At 43.8% G+C, this 23,984-nt stretch overlaps 1 protein-coding gene across 1 annotated transcript in view; it reads left to right on the forward strand.

Annotated features, from left to right (window-relative positions):
• LOC143975837 (uncharacterized) overlaps positions 1-23,984 on the forward strand; it is a 140,873-nt gene that overhangs the window by 10,161 nt on the left and 106,728 nt on the right. The window contains exon 2 of the mRNA XM_077478401.1: positions 20,880-20,927. Coding sequence (XP_077334527.1) covers positions 20,880-20,927 — 48 coding nt within the window. The remainder of the gene's footprint in view (positions 1-20,879; positions 20,928-23,984) is intronic.

Below are 23,984 nucleotides of genomic sequence, written 5' to 3' on the forward strand. Positions count from 1 at the left end.
GTGACAGGTACTCGGGTACTCAAATGGACTGTGACAGGTACTCGGGTACTCAGATGGGCTGGGACAGGTACTCGGGTACTCAGATGGGCTGTGACAGGTACTCAGGTACTCGGGTACTCAGATGGGCTGGGACAGGTACTCAGGCACTCGGGTACTCAGATGGGCTGTGACAGGTACTCGGGTACTCAGATGGGCTGACAGGTACTCGGGTACTCAGATGGGCTGACAGGTACACGGGTACTCAGATGGGCTGTGATGGGTGATGACAGGTACTTTGATGAGTGGTGACAGGTCCTCTTTATTGGGGGGGGGTAATCAGTGTGGTTGGTGTGTACACTGAGCGGTAACGAGATGTTACCGCAATCTCCTCCTCACACACGATCAGTGTGTGAGAAGGAGAACCCGGAAACATCTCGTTACTGCGGTTTGTTTACATTCTGTGACCGGCTGTGATTGGACACAGCCGGTCACATGGTAAAGAGCCAATTTCATTGGCTCTTTACTGTGATCGGGGTTGGGCTGTGTCAGGGTGACAAGCTGTCATTTGACTATGGCCCGGTATTGAAGTGGTTAAAGAGGATCTTCAGACCCCCCCCCACCTCCTCCAAAAAAATTGTAAGACAGCAGATACAAATACTGTAGCTGCTGACTTTTAATAAAAGGAAATGTACCTGTCCAAGTATCTAGCACCGTCTTCCCCTGGGCTAGTTCTTCGCCGTTCTTTGGGTCCCTGGCGTTGACTACTTGTGGCTTCACGGCTGGCTTCCTACTGACCATATGAGAGCTGTGCTGCACTTTGTAAATGGTCCCACAGTCTCCTGGAATCTGTGACATGTCCCAGAAGGCTGCGGACAAAGGGGGGGGGGGGTGGCATTTTCCATTCGGGTGAAGTTTTGCTTTAAGAAGGAGAAACCAGAAATATCAGACTTTATGTTTCTTTTTCAGTACAGGATTGCTTTATTTATCATACTGGGATATTCCTAGATGCACACATGGGTAAAGGCTTCCTTCTTTGTACACTTCTTTGCAAGGACAATCCAACCATAACCATATCCATTCCTGTTCATAAACATTTACAAACTGACACTTGAAACCTTTATTACATGATGATGAAAACATAAGACATCAGTTACCTTTCAGCAGTAGTCATGTTCAGCTGAAGGTAATGAAAGTGCAATATATACTTGCTCTATAAGTATAAAGTGTATGTAAAATCAATTTTTGTTTTTCTTTTAGATAGAGTAAGGAAGAGTTAAAACCCCTGTCAAGTTATTTGTTTGCTGTCTGTGTCCCAATAGGGAAATTTCCCTTAATTTCTTGTTCTGAAAACTCAAGAGAAATAGTATAAAATGTCTCCAAAGTTAGTAGAACTTGCATGTCTGAGAGGTGTAATAGGAACATTTGTCCCCATTGGATCATTTCTCTTAACCTCTTGCTCTGATGACAACACATTTTTTGTTATTCCATGCTTTCTGAAAAGGGTCACTGGGAAATTAGAGGAGTTTATCTCTCCCATGGAAACACAGCAATAAAAACTTGACAACAAAAAAATATCAATTGCTTATTTGCATACCACAAGAATTGAGGGAAAATAGCTCCAAGGGGGTCTCCAACAGCAACCCCTATTTCTGACCTCCATATTGTATCCAAAACCAAACATGAAAATGGCTGGAGTTCTTGGAGGTTTTGCAGGAGCATAGTTGGCAAAGGGGGCAGGAGTTGCTGACACAGACAGGTGGTCTGGGTCAATAACAAGCAAGGCAGGAATTAGCAGTCTCAGGAACAAGGTAGCTGGCGAGAAATCAAAGCATTGGCCACCATAAAGGAAACAGTTAAAATACCCTCCTTGGCCTGTGTGCATTCGCAGCATCAACGATGAACATCAGTGCACATTAATGCATGTGCACATGTACCAACATGGGCTAACACACATGTGAAAACACAGACAGAATGGACCAGGCCCCTGGATGTACAAATGTGGATCCCAGTGGTACCTTAACAGTATCTAGAGTAGGAAGGATGACCTGGGAAGTGCTGAAGGAATGCTCCAAAGTTTGTGACAGTGGGAAGAAAAATGTCCCATTGTTGAGGCATCATTGGATTCAGATATGCCCCAATGTTCATGTCTATTGGACAAAAAATGCCCTGGCATCAGTGTCTTTAGGAGAAAGAATGCCTAAGCATTTGTTTTTGAGGAAGGGAGAATGTCCTGGCATCGGAATACATGGGAAGAAAAATTTCCCAACAATAGTGTCTATGGAATTCAAAAAGCCTTGGCAATGCCTATTGGCTGAATTATACCGTAGTGTCTGTGTTTAATGGAGGACAAATCCCCTGGCACCATTGTCCGTGGGAGAAAGAATGCCCTGCAGGAACTCCCCAGGATTGGTTTCATTTGGCAAAACTCCCCTTACCTGTGTGTTGGTGTCAGTAGGAAAAACTAAAAATCCTGTCCAACAGCATTTGCATCAGTGCAGAAATCCTCCATAGCATTGCTGTCAGAGGGAAATACCTCTGCCATGTATTGGGGTCCATGGAGGAAATGAGAAACTGGCCTGTCATTGGTGTCAGTGGGGGAGATTTCAGTATTGCTGTGAATGACACTGATAGGCGGCACACATGAGGTGCCACTGACGGGCACTGATGAAGATGCACTAATATGCAGCACTGATGAGCACTGATAGGCGGCACTGATATGCAGCACTGATGGGCACTGATAGGCAGCAATGATAGGCACTGATAGGTGGCACTGATGGGTGGCACTGGTGCACACTGATAGATGGCACTGATAGGCAACAATGATAAGGAGGCAATTATGGGCACTGGCAGGCATCCCTGATGGACAGCACTGATGGGCACTGAAGGGCATCACTGGTAGGCACTGACATGCATCGCTGATGGGCACTGAAGGGCAGCACTGATAATCAGAGCACTAATTAATTGGTAACCAACATTTCCTATTCACACTGTGGTCAGATGTGACTGGACACAGTTGATCTCACGGTAAAGAGCCAACATCATAGGCTCTTTATTGTGATCAGTGGTGCAGCGTGTCTGTTGTCCCACAGTGCGTTTTGAAGGACATCATATGACATCTGGTCAGAACGGTAAAGCCACTGCCTGGCTGTCAATCTGCTATATTCTGAGCAGGAAGGTGTTAAAGGAGAATTATACAAAAAAATTATTGCTTAAACTCACAAGTGCTTTTTTTACCACTAGTATTCCTTTATACTGGTTTTTAAAATTTTCAAAGGCAGTAATTTAGATATTGGAGGAAAGGTTTAGTACTGAGAAACACTTTTTGATAGATAAAAAGTTTTATATACAACATACAACTATATAGATCTGATCAAAATGACGGGGGGGGGGGGGGGGGGACTTTATTCCAAATCAGGGACAGTCCCTTGAAATCAGGGACAGTTGGGAGATATGATATAGGTTGGGAGTTCAAACGCACAAACAAGAACAATTATAGGGGCATTGTAGGATATTTTAAGTATTTATTTTTCATATGCAACTAAATGTTACATTCTAAAGGTATATAACTTTATCAGTGTGTGTAAATGCTTAACGTAGGTGTATACTTTAACCAGTCATCATTATGGTTGCTAAGGCACTGTTTTTTTTATAAGCAATTGTTGATGTTTTTTTAGGAAGAACTATTTTAAACGTTGTTGCATCCCAGTACTGCTGATCTCCTACAGCCACTTTGTAGTCACTTCATGTCTATATTCACTTGATTTAGTGGTGATGCAACTCTTTGCTTCCTGATGGTAATGTAAAGGGATGCTAGCTTTTTTCATTAGTCTCCCACCAAGTTGTTGCTTTGTCATCTCCTCTCCTTACTCATTCTGTGTAACATTATGGCCAGATTTGGGGGGTGAACTCAGAATCTGCTCACAAGGTTTTAACCTCATGAGTATGAGTCTTCTGTTGTTCTTTTACAAGACTGAACCAGGAAGTACTATGTAGGCGAACGTTGCCTTGCGTGTGTGTTCCCCTTCAGAGAAACGCAGGAACTAGGGTTGCCACCTTTCCTTGAAGCCAAACCCGAACACTTTAGTGGCACACACCAATTTTTTTCTTTTTATGGAGTAACACTGTGGTATAAAATGGAACTCTGATTGCAGGGGGTTGCTGCTTACCAAAGCCCCCACTTACATCAGAATTCCCAACATTCCCCATTAAATCAGGGTTCCCAAAGCTCCCCCTTACATCAGAGTTCACAGAGTACCCCTTACATCTGAGTCCCCCTTACCTTAGTGTACGCACTTGCTCAGGGGCAGGACAGAGAAGGGAGGGAGGGGGCCTATGCACTGGGTTGTGGTACTTGGTTAATGGAGAGCATAGGTGGGTGCAACCCGGACAACAGGGGGAATCTGCGCCGCACTGGGTGTGCCCTAGTGTGCCCGAGTTGGAGGGGGAGTTACAGTCCCGTCTGAATAATATGTCTGGGTTTCAGACAGTCTGAAACCTGGACACATGATTCAAAACCCGGACTGTCCGGGACAGGTGGCAACCCTAGTAGTTACTCTCCCACTTATGTAGGAGGTTACACTGTCAATATCCCCCTACACTCCCCAGCCCAGATAGCAAGCAATTGTGCTGCAAGCTTGAAAATGACTTGCTAAGCTATTGCTAGACTTGCCCGAATTCACACAATTGCAGGTCTGCATTGCATGACTCCAGATCAACTTTCTTTGCAAACATTCTGCAAATCTGCTGCAAATTCTGGTTCCGTTATGTTGTGCATTAGTCCTCCCACCACAGGGGTCACTGTGACTTGCAGAGCTCTTGCTGTAGACTCACCACTGCAACTTTGCTCTTGCTACAAATTGGAAAAGTGTAAACTAGAACTTGTGCTTCAAGTGTACAACTTGCCAGTGAAAATGTGCAGCAAGTTAACAAGACTTACTGCCACAAATTTGTGGCAAGTTATCCTTGCCATCTGGGAAAATACCTAGAGCTGAGAGAAAGGAACTGGGAGCCTTTCCTTTTCGGAGAGGGACCATAAGACTGCAAGGGAGGATTTAGGGTGTGCTGCTGCTGTACACATGGCCTATAACGCTGCTCACAGGCTTCTGCTGAGAGAGAGGTGAACTCATGTTGCAGGAGGACAGTGAATGCTGAGATCTGTGGTCCACCAGCCAGCTACGGTATGTTGGGAAGTTGTGTGATAAAAAAAAAAAAAACACTGCGTGAAGAAAAGTGAAATCTCAAGCGCTACGCAAAACAAGACTAACAAGTCTTTCAGGACAAGCTACAGAGCAAACTGTTCTCTGTAGGATCTACAGGGTACAGCAGATCAGAAGAGGTTATAGTGTATGTAACGTGCATAGCAAAAACAAGAGCAAAAGAAATATTTATGCAAAAAATTATGTGTTCTTCTTGTCGGCATTGTCCAAATATTTAACCTGGGCTGGGTCAATCATGTGGATAACTATGATGGATACTGTCATTTTGGGACTTTCAACTTTCCATCTGTTAAATCTTCTGCCCTTGTTGTTTTAACTTTAGATAATAAAACTTTTTTTGTCTGCCAGTAAATACCTTATACAGCCCACTTCCTGTTTCTAGTTTGTTAAAAAGCCTAGGCTTATGACATCATGCACAGCTCTCTCTCACTCTGGTGAGAGTTTGCCAGGAAGGGAGGTGGGAACAGTCATAAGAGGACCAATGAGAGCTGCAGAGCTGGAGGTGTGCCTTTGTGTGTCTGTGTAAATCCAGGAAGTGAACAGGCAGCAGCTTCAGCTGTCCACAGTTAAAATGGCTGCAGCCAGACTCAGTGGAGGGATATTTCTGCAGCTAATTTTTATAACTGTGGGCAGCTGAATCTGCTGCCTGTTTACTTCCTGGATTCACACAGACACACGCAGAGGCACACCTCCAGCTCTGCAGCTCTCATTGGCTCTCTTATGACTCATCCGCTCTTCCTTCCTGGCAAACTCTCACAAGAGTGAGAGAGAGAGCTGTGCATGATGTCATAAGCCTGGGCTTTTTTACCAGAGAAGAAACTGGAAGTGAGATGTATAAGGTATTTACTGGCAGAAAAAAAATGTTTCATCATCGTATCCAAAGTTAAAACAACAAGGGCAGAAGATGTAATAGATGGAAAGATGAAAAAATGACCGAATGTCTGCTTTAATGCTCAGTCAAGAGGTGTTGGACTAAACATAGGTAAATAGTGGACTTGATTGGCAGGCTGGGAGCAGACTCACCATATAGGTGCTATATCAACCAACAGATATGATGCCTATACCTCACAGTTCTAAAATTCTCACAGTTCTGTGTCTGCAAAGGAGGCACACACAGGGCACCCACTGCTCACTATCCTGTTGGTGACTAGGGATACAGATAACAAGAGGAAACAGAGACTTGAGGAGGAGGAGGGGCTAATAGACCAGAAAACGTGCTGCTTGTTTCCTGTATCCCAGGTCATTGACAGAACAGTGAGCACTAGGTGCCCTGTGTGTATCTTCTCTGCAGCCCCAGAACTTTGGTCCGAAGTGTCCTTCTCTTTGCATTGTCGGCTGCTTATATGTACTGGCTTTTTGCTGAGGCTGCACTCCTGCTCCTGGTTTTCTCCTATTCACATCTCTGTTGCTGTGGCACTCTGTGAGCTTGCCCTTTCAATAGAATGTATGAATTTGTCTTTACAGTACTTTTCACCAATTTGCTGATATCACTCAGCTGCGCTCTGCATTTCTGCTTTTTCCAAACTGTCAGCAAATGACTGATTTGGCTACTTTACTGCTGTTTGTAAACAAAGCAGTTGATTCACTCTATCTATACCAGACCCTTATCCTAGCTAAGGGTCTGGTATGGATGTTAATGTGGGACCCACAGAAGAAAAAAAAACAGTGTTGAGTCACAGACCCATACAGACCCATATGTGAAAATGCAACCTGGCAAACCAGGAAAGAGTGGGGACAAGTGTGCACCCCTTCCTGAAACATATCAGGCCTCAACATAGGGGAGTACCTTGCCAAGGGGGAAACCCTCTAGCAAAGCACCTTGTCTCCATGTTGATGAGGGCAAGAGCAGCTTCCCCACAACCCTGGCCCAGGGGTTGGGGGGGGGGGGAAATCTGGAAGACCCTTTCAACAATAAGGGGGCTCCCAGACACTGCTCATCTCACCCAGGTGCAAAGGGTATATAATACCCCTACTCATTCACACAAAAATTGAAAAGTGGACAAACACACTTTTCACAAGTCCTTTATTTTAAAAAAGAAAAAAAAATGCTAACCCCACCTCTTTGTTTACATGGCTGTGAATTTTTAGCTACTAAATGAATGAGGCTGGGTGGCGGAGGTGTACCTGCTACTTTCTTAGGCCGGACATTAGTGGTGTGCATCTTCACTGGTCTCACTATTTTATTCGATTATGATTATCTGGTCAGCGATTTGATACGATTCGATTCCACGATGCATCACAATGCATCACGATTACTGACAATGGTTTCCATCCAAAAAATCCAAACATTTAGAAAAACTCAATTTTTTAAATTTCCTCTGCTTTAAAAAAAAAAAAAAGGACACTCCCTGCATATAGTGGGACAAGGACAGGAGTCCAGGATATGAGGGAGGGGTAGGAACTGAAGGATGGAAGAATCCATCAATAAGAAAGGAAGGATGAAAATGTTTAGAGATGGAGGAATCCATGGATAGAGAATGGAAGGCCAGAGGAGTCTGGAGATAGGAACTGAAGGATGGAAGAGTCTAGGAATGGAGATGGAGGAAACCATAGATAGGAACTGAAGGATGGAAGAGTCTGGGGATGGAGATTGGAGGAATCCATGAATAGGAACAGAAGGATGGAAGAGGCTGGGGATGGAGGAATCCATGGATAGGAACAGAAGGATGGAAGAGGCTGGGGATAGCAATGGAGGAGTCCATGGATAGGAACAGAATGATGGAAGAGGCTGGGGATGGAGATGGAGGAATCCATGGATAGGAACAGAAGTATGGAAGAGTATAAAGATAAAAATGGTGGTGGTGAGGGGGCGACTGAAGGATGGAAGAATCAAATGAAGGATGATAAGATGGTCATCACTGAGGAACAGCAGAGGTAGTGGATCCCCTGTGCTGCGTACATGGCAAGGTTTGAGGGGTGATGGTCTCCTCCTGGAGTACAGGGTTGGGGATGTCAGTGTGTTCCTGTATAAACATATTTTATTAAAGTGGAATTCCACCCAAATGTGAAACTTCTGTTTTAAGGATGTCAGGGCTGGCTTAGCCCTTCCTCCTCTGGGCTGGCCGCTCAGTTGTCGGCTAATTGCCAGCCCTCTTCTCTCTCCACAGTTACCAGCTGTTCCTGATGATGCTCGTCTGACCTGCCTATTTAAAGCCTTCCAGCTCATTTCTCAATTGCCTTCACGTTGGTCACATCACAAGGAACCATCTCCTGCTGTTTGTTTCAAGACTGACTTGCTGACATACCTCCTGGCTTCTTATCCTGCTTGCAGTTGCTCTCCTTGGATCCCTGACTTCTGGACTGGCTGATTACCCGATCTGGTTTATGAACTTTGGACTAGCTGACTACCTGATTTGACTACTGGACTCTGGCTATGCTTGACTACGCTTTTTTCTATATACCTTTTTATTTTTATTATTAATAAACAAGTGTGATTTGATTGAACTTCTGTCTCAGTCTGTTTCATGGTTCCTGACAAAGGAGTCCTGACCCCCTTACATGCCACAACTGGCATGTCATTTTTAGGGGGGGGGGGGTACCATAATTTTGACAGGTACCCAGCTCCCATTTCCGCTTGGGCTGCCTAGGCGGCCCCCCCCTGCAATCTTCTGGGGCACGTCACAGGTCCCAGAAGATTGCCCGGCTATGAAGGACAGTGCAGTGAGACATGCACACCCGGCTGTGAAGCTGCAAGCTGTCACAGCCAGATGCCCACATAGTATTGCCGGCGCCATGGACAGGGTGGAGAAGGGAGGGTTTGGGCGGCCACTTCACTGGACCATGTAACAGGTGAGTGTCTTTTTATTAAAAGTCAGAAGATACAATTGTAGCTGCTGACTTTTAATAAATAAAAAATTGACTGGAACTCTGCTTTGAATTAAAAATAATCTCACTCCCTTAAAAAGTGCACTAATCCGGGCACAGGCATTCACACACACTGCTGCTGGGAGGTCAGGAGGGATTACAATCCACAGCTGACAAACAGCACTGTGAAGTTCCCTGTACTATCTCTGTGCTGACAGTTCCCCGGCTTCCCTGTTTGCACCTTCCAGCACACTGTGAGTTAACACGGTGGAATGTGCAAACGGGAAAGCCAGAGAACTGTCAGCACAGAGAGTGTACAAGGTGTAAGTAGAGTACAAACACATTTGTATTTACTTACTGCTGTTAAAATACATTTGTCTTAATAAATCCCAAGTTACAATCCCTTAAGAGCTCCGCTGTATGTGCTTTTTAAAAAAAATGGAGCTTCATACCGCATCTCTCAGTGTGTGTATATACGCCACTCATGTGACTGCCCGGCCCGCCTCTCTCCTCTCATGTCTCTCCTGGCATCAGCGGGGAATTCTCAGCCAGCCCTGCCTGCTGACTGTAGCTATCAGACAGAAGAGAGGCATGCGGGGCTGAGAATTCCCCACTGATGTCAAGAGATACATGAGAGGAGAGAGGCGGGCCAGGCAGTCACATGAGCGGCATGTGCACACACTGAGAAATGCAGTATGAAGCTCCATTTTAAAAAAAAAGCACATACAGCGGGGCACTGGACTTATTAAAACACTTATTTTAACAATTATGCGCTTGGAGAGCTCTCCCAGGAGGGGCAGGGCAAGTCATAATGATGTCACCCGGCAATCAATTTTTCCGGTTGCATGCATCGGGGACACCAGATCGTGATGCATCGATGCAGCGATTCATTTCAGCACCCCTACCAGACATACATGGTTTGAATTTGCTGAACCAGCCAAGATTTGAATCGTTAGTGGGCAGGCTTAATTTTCCAAGTTGATTGATCGAACAGCTTGGGTACAATCAGCCTATGATTGTTGTCATCTCTGTCATCTCCCGGTTGGGATGGCTTCCCACCCTCCCCTCTCCCTCTCCCTCTTCCTCCGGGAGAAGACAATTGCTGATTCCCCTGCCAGCACTATCTGTGATTGCAGGAAAGAATATTGCACTGTGTATAACCTGCGTTGGTGACCATTGACAGGAAACTGTCATATATAGCGGAGATAGAAATACTGCTACCAGACATGACATTCGGCTTCTGCCAAATGGGTTCCTGCCTAGCCACAGTTCAATCAGTCAGTTTTTACTCTGTTTTAAGGCTTCATCAAAATCTTGCCTTCTCCATGCAAATATTGGAGCCAGTGTGATATGTTTTCTATTGGGCATCAAATTGAAAATAGGATCTCTATCAGCATTCCAATAAGCTGCCAGTTGTGAGCAGTTTTTATGAATCATTCATCAGAAGCTTTAGAGTGACAGGCAAGTACAGTACCTCTTTGCAGTGACTGGGTAAGTGGGAAGAAGGAAGGGTCTTATGGAAAAATCTAATGAAAAATGCGGTTTTGGGTCAGACAATGGCCAGAAATCAAAACAAAATAAACATTATTAGTGCATTACTACTTTAAACCATGCTTAAACCAAATCAAATATTTGAAACAACAAAACAGAAGCCCTGAGCCAGGCTAGCACTGTTAGTGCCAAGAAAAGAGCCACATCGAGACTCATTGATGTAGTCAGAGGTCTAACAAACTATACATTTAAAGTGGACCTTCAGTCATTTTTTCATCTTTCCATCTATTAATTCTTCTGCCCTTGTTTTAACTTTGGATAGTAAAACAATTTTTTTCTGCCAGTAAACCCCTTATATAGCTCACTTCCTGTTTCTTGTCTGGTTCTCCTCCTGCGCCCCCAATGTTGTTTTATGTGGCGGAGACAGGCCAGCCTCTCAGCGGAGGATTTACCCCCCGCCATGTCTGCTGTTTCACAGGACGCCACTCATGTTGGAAAACACTTTCCTTTGAAAGGGAAGGGGTTGGCCATAATTTGCACGGGGTGCATGGCTAATTGCGTCAGACGACGGCCACACGTGCAGGAAGTTGTTAAAGCACTATATGTATGTAGCTGCTGCTGGCTGTGGAGGGACAGAGCAGGAGGATGGCTTGTTTCAGGTTGGTGACACAGGCATTTCCCTTTGACACATTGTACTTTACCAGGCTAGGATTAATAGCAGCTATTAGCGCTGGACTATAACCTAGAAGTGTACATTCTTTTGCTGGTAGTACCTCTGCTTTATGCTTCAGGCTATGAGTGGTAATGGGACCAGGAACTCCTCTAAGGGTTCTAAAGGGGTCTGTGGTTTCACAATAAACTAAATCCATTTCCAAAAGAAAGTCATCCTCCTCTGAGAGGGATGTGGCTGGTCAGATTGAGCCGTCAGGGGGAACTGTTGTTGCAGCTGCGCTAGACACTTCAGTCCCTGTATATGTCACACAAGAGGTTTTTTCTTCTACCATTTGTAATTTGGAAAGAAGAGTGATGCTATGATATCGCTCCATAGTGGGGCCAAACATAGCAGATTCCCGTCTAGTGCTCAGGGCCCTCTTATTGAGGGGTAGGAAGCTGGGGATCAGGTAGATCTTCCCAAAGATTTGGAAGATACTTATTTATCCTCTTCCGAGGATCCTAATATAGAAGGAGTAACATCACAAGACAGGTTGCTTGTGCACTCCCTTACTAAATTGGTTCGTTCAACCTTTTTTTGCTGCCTGCAGCACAGGTTCTTGAGGAACCCACCTCTAATTTGGGTTCATTAGAACCTCCCCCATCTGGGGATGTTTTTCCTATTCATGCACGGCTAAAAAAGCTTATGTATTCTGAATGGGAACATCCGGATAAACAATTTTATCCTCCTAAGAATTCTCCACACTTTGTCCTATGGAAGAGGATTTCTATTAAAAAATGGGGGGTTCCAGCAACTGATGCTGCAATCGCCTCAGTGAACAAGAATCTCACATGTCCAGTTCTTGCTGCAATTGGTGTATCCCAGTCCATTAAGGAACAGTTTGTGGAGATACTTAAAATTCTGCCTGATCAGCAGGCCCAGCAATGAGCTGGTGTATCAGACGCACTAAGTTTCACAGTAGATGCTATGAAAGATTCTATCATTTAAGCCTCACGGCTTATGCTTGAACTAGTGCATTCTCGCAGAGTTCTATGGCTGAAAAATATTGGTCAGCCGAAGCACCTTGTAAAAAGCTCCTAGCCAGTTTCCCCTTTTCATGGTAAATGGCTATTTGGAAACGGTCTGGATAAAATACATCCAAAGGATCTCTAATGGAAAAAGCTCTCTTTTTACCAGAAAAGAAGAAGTTCAAATATTTCTCCTTTCTCTGCTGCCTCTCCTGTGCCAGGGGCATCAGCCTCTAGGCAGTCTCGACGGCCTCAACCGTCAGGTTCAAGGGGAAGACCCCAAGGGCAGCACCAGGGTCAGAAGAGATCTTGGGGCAGAAAGCCCACAAAGTAGGATGCTAAAGCCTCCGCATGAAGGGGCACCCCTGCTCGCTCGGGTGGGGGGTAGGCTCCTGCAATTCTCAAAGAGGAACAGATGGATGGCTTCTGCAGTTTTCTCTAGGTTACAACTAGAGTTCTGAGAGTTTCCGTCTCCTTGTTTTTTCTTAGGTCAAATGTTCCCAAGGATCCAGAGAAAGTCTCTCTTTCTGGCTCTGGATCATCTATTATCCCAGTCGGTGATATCAGAGGTTCCCTTAGTGGAACAGGGCACAGATTTTGATTCAAACCTTTTCGCGGTTCCAAAACCAAATGGAGAGGTAAGACCCATTCTAGATCTCAAAGGTCTGAATCAGCACTTATACATCCGATCCTTTCGTATGGAATCAATCTGATTGGTTCTGTCCATCAAGAAAGGAGGGGAGTTTTTGGCTTCAGTCGATATCAAAGATGCAGATCTCCACGTGCCAATATTTCCGGCTCACCATAAATTTCTGCACTTTGAAATAGAAAATCATCATTTTCAGTTGTGGCCCTGCCATTCGGTCTAGCCACAGCACCACGGGTGTTCTCAAAGATTCTGGCACCTCCTTTAGCCAGATTAAGGGCTCAAGGTATAACGGTCCTAGCCTATTTAGACAATCTACTTTTAATAGATTATTCAGTCTCAGGTCTAAACCAGAGTCTGATCACAGCTGTAAACTACCTGCAATCTCTGGGTTGGATACTAAATCTAGAAAAATACTCCTTAAAACCATTTAAGGAGATTACAGTACTTGGGGCTGGTTATAGATACCGTACAGAAGAAGGTATTCTTACCCCAGACAAGAATCAGTTCCATTGTAGGACTAATTCAACTTATCAAAACAAAGAAAAATCCTTGCATGAGATCGTTAGGGGAAATGGAGGCCATCCCTTATGCGCAGTTTTCACTTACAACTGCTTCAAACACCATCCTGTCAGTCTGGAATAAAAAAAGATTCAGGCCTTGGTTTTTTCCAAATATGCTTGGCTCCCGACGTAAGTCAGAGCCTAAATTGGTGGTTATTATCCAGCAAAAGGGAAAATCTTTATTACTTGTATCCTGAAAAGTGTTAATAACAGATGCCAGCCTTCTAGGCTGGGAAGCAGCCCTGGAAGAAGATTCCATCCAGGGGAGATGGTCCAGGTTAGAGGACCTTGCCTATCAACATTTTGGAAGATTCGGGCAATACGTCTGGCCCTAAAAGCTTGGACGGTGAGACTACGGGACTGTCCTGTCAGGATTCAGTCCGACAAGGCCATGGCTGTGGCTTATATCAATCACCAGGGGAGCAGGGGAAGTCGTGCAGCCCAAAAATAGGTGAATAGTGTTCTAGCTTGGGCAGAACACAACATTCCTTGCCTATCGGCAATTTTCATTCCAGGAATAGAGAATTGGCAGTCTGACTACTTGAGTCGCCAACAATTATTTCCGGGAGAATGGTCTCTTCACCCCGACATCTTCCTAGTGATATGTCACAAATGGGGTATTCCAGACATGGACCTATTTGTGTCCAGATTCAAAAACAAAGTAGACAACTTTGTGTAGAGAACAAGGGATCCGCTAGCAGGCGGAACAGACATATTAGTCTTCCCATGGGATCAGTTTTTTACTGATCTATGCATTTCCTCCAGTTCTGCTACTTCCGTGCCTTCTCTGCAGGATCAAGCAGGAACAAAAGGAGGTGATTCTGGCGGCCCCAGCGGGTCCCAGAAGATCTTGATTTACCATGATCATAAAGACGGCAGTAGGAGTCCTTCGGCTCTGCCATTATAGCCAGACCTTCTCGCACAAGGTCCGGTATTCCATCCTACCTTACAGACAAACAATTTAACAGGTTTGACTGTTGAATCCCACTGTTTAAAGGATCATGGGTGATCTCCTTCAGTAGTGCCTACTTTGATTAATGGCAAAAATCCGGCTTCCAGAATCATTTACTATAGAGTCTGGAAGGCATATTTTTCTTGGAGTGGATCCAGGGGTTGGCACCCCAGGAAGTATGTCATAGGCAGGATCCCTGATTTCCTACAAATGGAATCTGAAATGAAGCTGGCCTTGACTTCTATCAAGGGCCAGATCCCGGCCTTGTCAGTGTTTTTTCAATGGCCTCTTGCTTCCCAATCTTGGTGCATAGCTTATTCAGGGGGAAACATGGATTAATCGCCCTCTAAATCCTTGGGATTTAAATTTGGTCTTATCGGCTTTGCTGAATCAGCCCTTTGAGCCTTTACGAGAAATTCCCTTGGTTCTTTTGACAAGAAAGAGATAATCTTTCTGGTTGCCATTTTTTATGCTAGAAGAGTATAGGAACTAGTGGCTCTGTCTTGTAAAGAGCCATATTTGATCATGCATAAGGATGAGGTGGTTTTATGTCCTCATTCTGAATTCCTACCAAAAGTGGTAACAGGTTTTCATTTAAACCAAGATATTATTCTTCCTTCTTTCTCCCCAGAGCCTCAATCTATGGAAGAGAAGGCACTACATTCCCTTGATGTGGTAAGAGCGATCAGAGCCTACCATTCAGATTCGCAAAACGTTTTGTTTGTACTGCCAGAGGGTCCAAAATGTGGACAGGCAGTGTCAAAATCCACTATTTTACAAATGGATTCATGAAGTGATCAAGCTTCGGCTTAAAGAAGAAAATTCTTCCTTTTCATGTTAAAGCACACTCATCCAGGGTGATTAGTGCCTCTTGGGTGGTGTATTATTTGGCCTCTATGGCTCAGATCTGTAAGGCCGTGACTTGGTCTTCGGTTCATATGTTTAACAGACTTTATCAAATTGATATTAGGTCATGAGGATATTGCCTTTGGTCACAGTATACTGCAGGCTGCAGTATGAGTCATCTGGCCTCCTTTTTGCCCTACTTTTTTGTTATGTCTCCCTCCCTTCAGTTGCCATTGCTATGGGACATCCAACATAGTAACTACTATGGCTCTGTGCCCCCGATGTAGGAAAAGAAACAGGATTTTTATAACAGCTTACCAGTAAAATCCTTTTCTTTGATGTACATCAGGGGACACAGAGGTCCCTCCCTTCTTGGTATACACTTGTATTGCTTGGCTACAAAACTGAGGACTTCCAGTAGTGGGAGAGGTTATATAGGGATTACACTTCTTGCCTTAGGGCGTGCCAGTGTCCATCCCCTATCAATGGTCCTATAACCCACATAGTAACTACTATGGCTCCGCGTCCCCTAAAGTACATCAAAGAAAAGGATTTTACAGGTAAGCTGTTATAAAAATCCTGTTTTTTGCCTACTTTTACAAAACAGATCAAGTTACAAGTTTACAAGTGTGCAACCTCTAAATATTATCCAATCTTCTTGAAATGTAGCATATATATCTTTTACATCACGCAAAAATTTTACAGTTTATTTTTTTCCATTAGAAAATGAAACATCCTAATGCCCACGTGGATGGAGCCAAAGAATTTTAGATAGCATTTTGCACCGGATTCAGATCAGCTTCAATAAATGAGGAGTACTCTCTGATTGTGTCTGCATCCGGAAACAATTCCCGAACCTATTTGTTGGCAAGACAATGAGTCAGCGATAACATTATAAACTCCTGGAACATATTTTGCTTTCAACCATATATTCTATAAATACTAAAACACTAAATAACAAAGAATAAAGATAACTGAAAGTGATTTAGAAACCAAACAATTCATTGCAAAAACAACCCCTTTATTATCCCAATGCAAAAGTATCCTCTTATTCCTAAACTGTACACCCCATAATTCAAGAGCTACGATAACCAGAAATAATTCAAGAATAACAATGTTATTAACAAAACCTTTATCAATCCAAGAAGAATACCATCTATCAGCCGACCATATACCCTGCCAAAAGGCCCCATATCCGCAAGCTCCAGAAGCATCCCTATAAATGTGAAGAGCAGAGGCGATACAAAAAGGGGTTTGCCACAAAGCGCATCCATTAAAAGAAACCAAAAATTTGTGCCAAACCAACAAATCGGCATGAATGTTGGATGCGATTCTAATAAAATGTCTAGGAGATTTAACACCTGAAATAGCTGAAATAGCCCTATGAAGGTATTTTGAGAAAATTCTTCCCATAGGCATTACTCTAGCAGCAAAAGCCAATAAACCTAACAAAGACTGAATCGTTTTCAATTGCACCTTTTGTTTAGTCAAAATAAAATCCAACAACATCCTGGTCTTTACAATTTTTTCCATAGGGAGACGAAATGGCCACAGTGTCAATTTGCACACCTAAAAAGTCCAAACATGTGGTCGGAGAAACAGATTTCTCAGGAGCTAAAGTGGCCCCGAATAAACAACAAATCATCTTAAATTCAGTGAAAATAAATAAACAATTTAAAGTATCTGCTTTACCTATCAATAAAAAATCATCCAAATAATGAATACAATTACAAGAACCCTTGTTTAACCCTGACATCCCAGATAGTTTATCCTACACTCGAATGCTCCCCTGGACACAAGCCGGAATCTTCCAACTCCGTAACTTGGTGCACCCAATCACTCATACACTCCTATCTTTTGAGGACAACCAACGGAAATTCCAGGTTCCCAAAGGCCTATTCTACTCCTATCTCCAATTTAGACACTATTTTAGCTCCAAAACCCCTACCCTTACTCTGGACAAACCTACCCCTTTTGAACTTCTATGTTCCCAAGGCCCATACCAAACCCATCTCATCTCCGAAATCTACAAATACCTGCATGTCATTCCTTCTCTCCCCGCCACAAGTCACTCCTATATGCTCAAGTGGTCGCAGATCATTAAACAGATCATTACCATTCCCCAAAGTCAGAAAATATGGGAAGTTGGGAACTTCCAAATCTTCACGATGTGTAGAACAGACGGAGACAATCTATAAGATTTTAATGTTTTGGTACAGAACCCCAGAGGTCCTGCATAAATGTGATCCTGGGATCTCCCCCATGTGTTGGAGATGCCGGAATAATATTGGCTCCCTTTTTCACATCTTTTGGGAATGTCCCGTCACCCTATTCGTGCATATTTACAAAACCTTTTCGACACTAACCTCCCTCTAACTCCAATCCACTTCCTTTTAGGCTTACCCTTTCCTGATTTGTCCACAAATGCCCAGAAATTAATAGGCTTTATTATTTTGGTGGCAAAGCGGTGGCTGTCGCAATCCCACACTCCCACAGGTATTACAAACCCTGGAGCAGACTCGCAGAATGGAGCACCTTACCGCTATTATTCATGGCACACTACCCAGGTTCTCCAGGGTTTGGGACCTGTGGGACCACTCAAATCTTAACCCAGTGTTCCCTCAAGCCCCCTCTGGCAGTGCACCCCCCCCCCCCCTGAATAGATGTGTGGCTGGAGTACAACCCCTGTCCCTGCCTACATTCCTCATAGGAATTCCTTGGTGCCCCCTCCCGTTCTCTCCTCCCCCTTCCCCCCCTGCGTGGAACCCCCCCGAGGTGCCTCTGTCTGGTATAGACGCTTCGGGGACCCCACGTATTCCAGATCCAATGGGTGGCTATTCTTATGATGTGATCTGTTCATACATTTCACCTGTCCACACGTTGGGTTTCTTCCCACTCCCCCCCCCCCCCCCCTTTTTCTTTTTTGTTTTATTTTTGCTGCTATATCTCCCTGATCTTCACCAACGTTACAGTGTAATTTGTACTGGTGCAATTGTGACCTGATTTTGTCTGACCTTTGCTTTTCCTTTTTTTTTTTCTTTGTTTGTTATATCATTGACACTGACAACTGTTTGATGTTATACTTTTCTATGTAATTTTGTAATCTTTTAATAAAAAATACAATTTAAAAAAAACAATTACAAGAACCCGAACGATAACAAACTACCCATTCTAGAATTACAAAAAAGTTCAAAATAATAACAGGAGATAGAACAACCCATGGGCAAACACTTATCAAAGAAATATTTACTGTCAAAAGCAAAACCTAAAGAATTGAACGCAGATGGACGTATAAGCAAAAGACAGAAAGCTGATTTTATGTCAGCTTTCGCCAACAATGCAGAATTACCAACAGCTCTGATTTTAATCAAAGCATCCTCAAATGAAGAATAAGACACAGAACACAAATTCGAATCAATTTCATCATTCAAAGAAAAAACATAAGGGAAAGATAAAGGATGTTTAACCCCTTCCCGCCGAGCGTACGCAGATTAGAAAAAACATAAGGGAAAGATAAATGATGTTTAACCCCCTTCCCGCCGAGCGTACGCAGATCTGCGTACTCGGCTTCCGGGGGGTATACCGGGATGATGCCTGCACCTGCAGGCATCCCAGTACCGTTTTTTCCAGCGGGCGATTGGCTATCCAGCCATAACAACCGAAGCAGCTAAAAGGCGCTCGGCTGTTATGCTGGAGGAGCGGGAGGGGACGTCCCCCCCTCCCGCCGCCTCCCGCCGCTGTTACCAGTGCTCCCACTCGTTCGGGAGCACCGATTCAAGATCCGACGCCTCCAGCTGCTGGGGAGGAACTGGAACAAAGCCGTAATCGGCTTCGTTCCAGTATCCTAATCGTAAACATGGAAGCAACGTCATGACATCACTTCCCATTTACTCGGCTGCCAATGGCGCCGGTTTTAATAAAAATATATACGGTATTCAGAATCACGGTTTTTGGCGATCTGAATACATTAAAGAGTAAAGGAGGGGTGGGGGGTCTTTTAGAGCCCCGATCCCTCCATAAAGAGTACCTGTCACCACCTATTACTGTCACAAGGGATGTTTACATTCCTTGTGACAGCAATAAAAGTGATCAATTTTTTTTTTTTTTTAAACAACTTAGTCATTTTAATATAAATAAAATAAATTTAAAAAAGCGCCCGCCGTCCCCGCGAGCTCGTGAAGCAAAGAAAACGCATACGGAAGTCGCGCCCCCGCATATGTAAACGGTATTCAAATCACACATGTGAGGTAGCGCCACGATCGTCAGAGCAAGAGCAATAATTCTAGCACTAGACCTCCTCTGTAACGCTAACATGGTAACCGTAATTTCTAAAATTATTAAGCCATTTACAATGACCTTCGTTAAAATTTAAACACAATCCTTTCCAAAAAGGTCCAATAATAGGCGTAAGTGGTTTATCAGCTTGTATGCCTCTAAAATGATCTCTATATGTTGGAACATACCACTGCACAATTCTGGCCGTTTTTCACTCATAATACTTGCATATATGCAAAATGCTTGCAACCAATTGTTGAAATTACGAGGAATAGACCATCGCCGTTCATCCTCAAATTTTTTGCCATCTCTTTTTTCAAGCCTATTGTCTTTCAAACAAGGTAATAATAAAAGCAAATCCACATAGTCTCCTTTCCATATTTTTTTTTTTTATGGCAATATTCAAATGAAAACCTAATGGTGACAATTCGCAAGAAAGAACTTCTTTCATACACGATTCAGGTATAGTAGATATAGCCGTAGAAGAAGGATCTGCATACATAGTAATATACAAAGCAATATTTTGTAATACAAGGAGAATCCACAGCATTATGCATATTATCTCTCCATACAGACTAACCCTTTTTTGGGCTGTAGAATGAGGTAACACAGAAGTAGGTAACAACTTAGACAATAATTTAGACATATTCAAAGCAAAGTCTTGTAAAAGCGAGGCATCTAAAGACTCGCCTCTGGACATTTGCAAATTAGACTGTGCATCCTGAACAAGGCCTTGCGGAACCGCATCAGCAGCCATGGAATTAGCAGCTACAGTATCTTGTGGCTTGCTAGTTGTCATAGCGACAGCATCAACAGCAGGCACATCAGCACATAATGCTCCAGAAACTGAAGGGTTCACTTCCAATGTATTAACATCTGAGTAGTGAGCAATGTTATAATGCATTTTGTGAAGTAAATGGCATTTTCTTACTGCTTTTCTTGAGACTTGTCTTTTTAATTTCTTTTCCACAATCTTGTGGCGTGGAAGGGGATTCGAATCTTCGCAGCCTCTTAGAGACTCTTTTCTTCCCAGCCGCCAGGTCGTATTGCGCATGCGCCATCTTCTGAGACCGGAGAGTAGCCGAGATTATTGCGTCATGGGGTCAATAAGCAGTCCCCAACGGGAGCAAGAGGCAGTCGCAACATGAGGAAGATCTGGAAGAACAGGAGGGGCAACATCCACAAGAGGGTCTTGGTAGTAAGGAGGATGTGGAGAAGCCGAAGGAGTCGGATGGGAACACTGTAAGCCAAGGATGAAGGAGGAGGCATAGATAAACAGGACTGAAGCCACCGTTCACCGTCATCGGATCCGGCCCGCTCCATCACCTGGCGCAGCAATTAATCCATGGCACAGCTGCAGATGATGTGCTTCTTTCTATTGATGCAGCTGACTGTGCTGTTATGATGTATTTTTCTTTCTGATATAGGTCTTTACTCATGCCAGGACTGCTACAGACATCTTAAGCCAATCAAAGGTAAGTACAAATAACTGAAACAAACAGTTTTTTTTTTGTTTCACAGCAAACTGGTTTAAACAGCAATATTTTACTGTCTACCGGCATCCCATATGTGGTGGGTGGGGACATTTCTTGCCCCTCCCACCACTTTTATTCTAAAAAGTGAGATGAATGGCCATTTCACACTGATAATGAATGAACATTGACCATATAAATGTGACAAAAATAAATGTGTCCTTATAAGAATGATGATAATTAGTGGTGACAACTAAGCAGTCCACAGAGTGAAAAGATAAGTATTGAAGTTGATCTTTTTGGTACATTGTTTTCATTGTCACTTATATTGTCCTGTAGCTATACAGTGGCCTTCTTCACATTAGCGCTGCACATATTTTTATTTTTATAATTGCCAAGTTATTTGCATGTGGCACTATTGAGGCTGAGATAACTCAGGTCCTCTGTTTAGTTTGAATATATTTCATTTAAATTTATATGGCTTTAAAATATAGCAGTAATAAAATAAAATAAATAAAAGTCATGTATAAAGTAATAAAATAAAATAAAATACAATATAGTTAACTGTTGACTAGCTCAAGTTTTACTTTTTGGGTGTGTTTAGTCTGGCACTATTCCAGCATTACACATAACTGCTAAGTGCAGTGTTTTTGGCTACATGATTGTGTTGTGTTCTGGTTGTGGTGCATGTGGAGGTTGTAAAAGCACTGCTATTTGTTTAGCTTTGTTGCTATTTATTTAGGGAGAGGATATGCTAAGAGGTCACAGAAGCCAAAGATATATAACAATTAAATCAACTCTGCTATATAAATATATTAAATAACACATTATGAGACACGTTAAAGTGATTCAGTAAGGCAACCAATAAATGTTTAACGCACCTGAACTTTTTTTTCCTGGTGCCACCATGGCAGCATACTAATGATATAGCTCTGCCTCTTGACCACTCCCTCAGGACCAGTGAATAGCATAAATTAAAGGCCTAGTTAGGCCCCACCCAATACTTTTTTTTTCCTCATACCTCCACGCACCAATGTAGAATAAGCGGTACTACTATGTCCCCACCTCAGAGCAGTGTCCATCTGGATACAAAGCCTCTCCCAGGGCAAAGTCCCAGTGCTTGGGCTGCTAAATGAGCTGAGGAGCCTGGGAACCCCTTCTGTGGATCTTGATGGGGCCCTGCAGTATTTCCTCTTTAGGAACAAAATCTGCCATCATATGTAATCATATTGTCATCAAGTGTTTGTGGGCTAAGACTTAGGGGTGCCAGCTAGTTCTTTTCTTCTCTCTTACAGGGCTGCCTTTCCCCTTTCTCTTATCTGTCTCCCCATATCCTGTTAGGTGTTCTCTCTTACCTTGGTATATCTTTCAGGTGTGTGCTTCACATGTCTCAGTTTTTTTGCAATATTTGATTTTCCCTCTTGCTTGCCCATGTGGGGATCTAAGTCGCGCTGCCTGTGGCATCCCTGGCCTCCCTATAGTCTGAGAGTGGCCTCCAGGTGCACTTTTTCTTAGCTGGGGCATCTCTGGATGACGTCGGCGGGCCGTGCTGACCACCATCATGTCATGTCAAATTCCTGCTCTCACTAGCACTATTTTCCTTTCCGGCTATCCTCATATCAGCTGGCGGTCCTATTTGTCCTCAAGCCATGATTCAGTCATCACTTATGCAAAAAAAGACCCTCAAACTCAAAGGTCGGGACCTGTCAGAAACCATGAACCAGACCAAAACAGAAGTACAGCAAAATCACACTTGCTTTTTAATAAAAATAAAAAGGTAAATAGAGTAAGCATAGTCAAAGCATAGCCAGAGTCCAGTAACCGTATCGGGTAATCAGCCAGGCCAGAGTTCAGCAACCAGATCAGGTAATCAGCCAGGCCAGAAGTCAGGGATCCAAGTAGAGGAACAGCAAGCAGGATAAGGAGCCAGAAGGGATGTCAGCAAAGCCAGTCTTTAAACAGGAACACAGGAGATGGTTTCTTGTGATGTGACCAAGGTGAAGGCAGAGATGAAGTGAGATGGACAGCTTTAAGTAGGCAGATCAGATGAGAAACAGCTGGATAACTGTGGAGAGAGATGAGAGCTGGCAATCAGCCGAAAGTTGAGCGGCCAGCTCAGAGAAGGAAGGGCTGAGCCAGTCCTGACAGGACCACCGTATTGGTAAGTTTTCAGGAAAAGGGTGCCTCTGGATTGCTTTGATGCTTGTCAGCTCCGCATACTCAAGCTCTCAAAGGAGAGCCAGGGAAGGTGGAGGAGCGCAGCCCGAGATGCCACTTCCACTCAGGGGAAAAAGTTCCAAGGAAGAAATCTTATCCCCTCTTCCCCAGAGCAACACCAGCGCCCCAGCCTATCCAATAAGCTGGTAAGTAAAGACTGCCTGGAGAAGTTTGCAGTTAATAGGTAACACCCATATATCATTTTTGTTTTAAATGAGGGTGGCCTACACACAATAGTGGTTCCTCTTCCTGAGAGGAAGACCCAGAGCTGCCTGGTTTCAGGTTTTCCTTTGGGGAGTCGTGTATTCAAGTAATCAACGGGCCATTACATGTGTAAAAGTCAAAGCGTCAGTGGTCTCACTCAGGTGTCCGACCACAGCAACGATATACTCGGTCATGGCTAAGGGGGCCCTATGGTTGACTCCACAGGCTGTGTTTGCTGTTTTGTGTTTTGCTGCAAAACAAAAAAAATTGGTGTAGGTTACCTTATAACAGAAAAACTTTGGTAAGAGATCAGAGACAGCCACATCAGGCAACATTTCCCACGACCCCTAAGTAAAAAACATTGGATACACCACGGGTACCCATTAAGTCCTTTGGATGAGCGCATACTCAGGCTCTTGATGTAAAAGCAGGTATCTGGACACATGTTGTACAGATTCTTGGGTGAAAATATCAGGCACTTATGGATCTTTTTGGGAGAGTCCTTATTGCTTCTCTTCCAGAACATTTCTCTCCCACTAGGCTGCCAGATTCACCACAAAAGCAGATGGGCTGCTACAAAACATACAGACACTGCTGATTCAGGGGGTCATCATACCAGTTCCATTCACAAAAAGGGAT

Source organism: Lithobates pipiens, unplaced genomic scaffold (assembly GCF_037356315.1).
Source record: "Lithobates pipiens isolate NorthernLeopardFrog02 unplaced genomic scaffold, aLitPip1_a1.2 Scaffold_13, whole genome shotgun sequence".
NCBI lineage: Eukaryota > Metazoa > Chordata > Amphibia > Anura > Ranidae > Lithobates > Lithobates pipiens.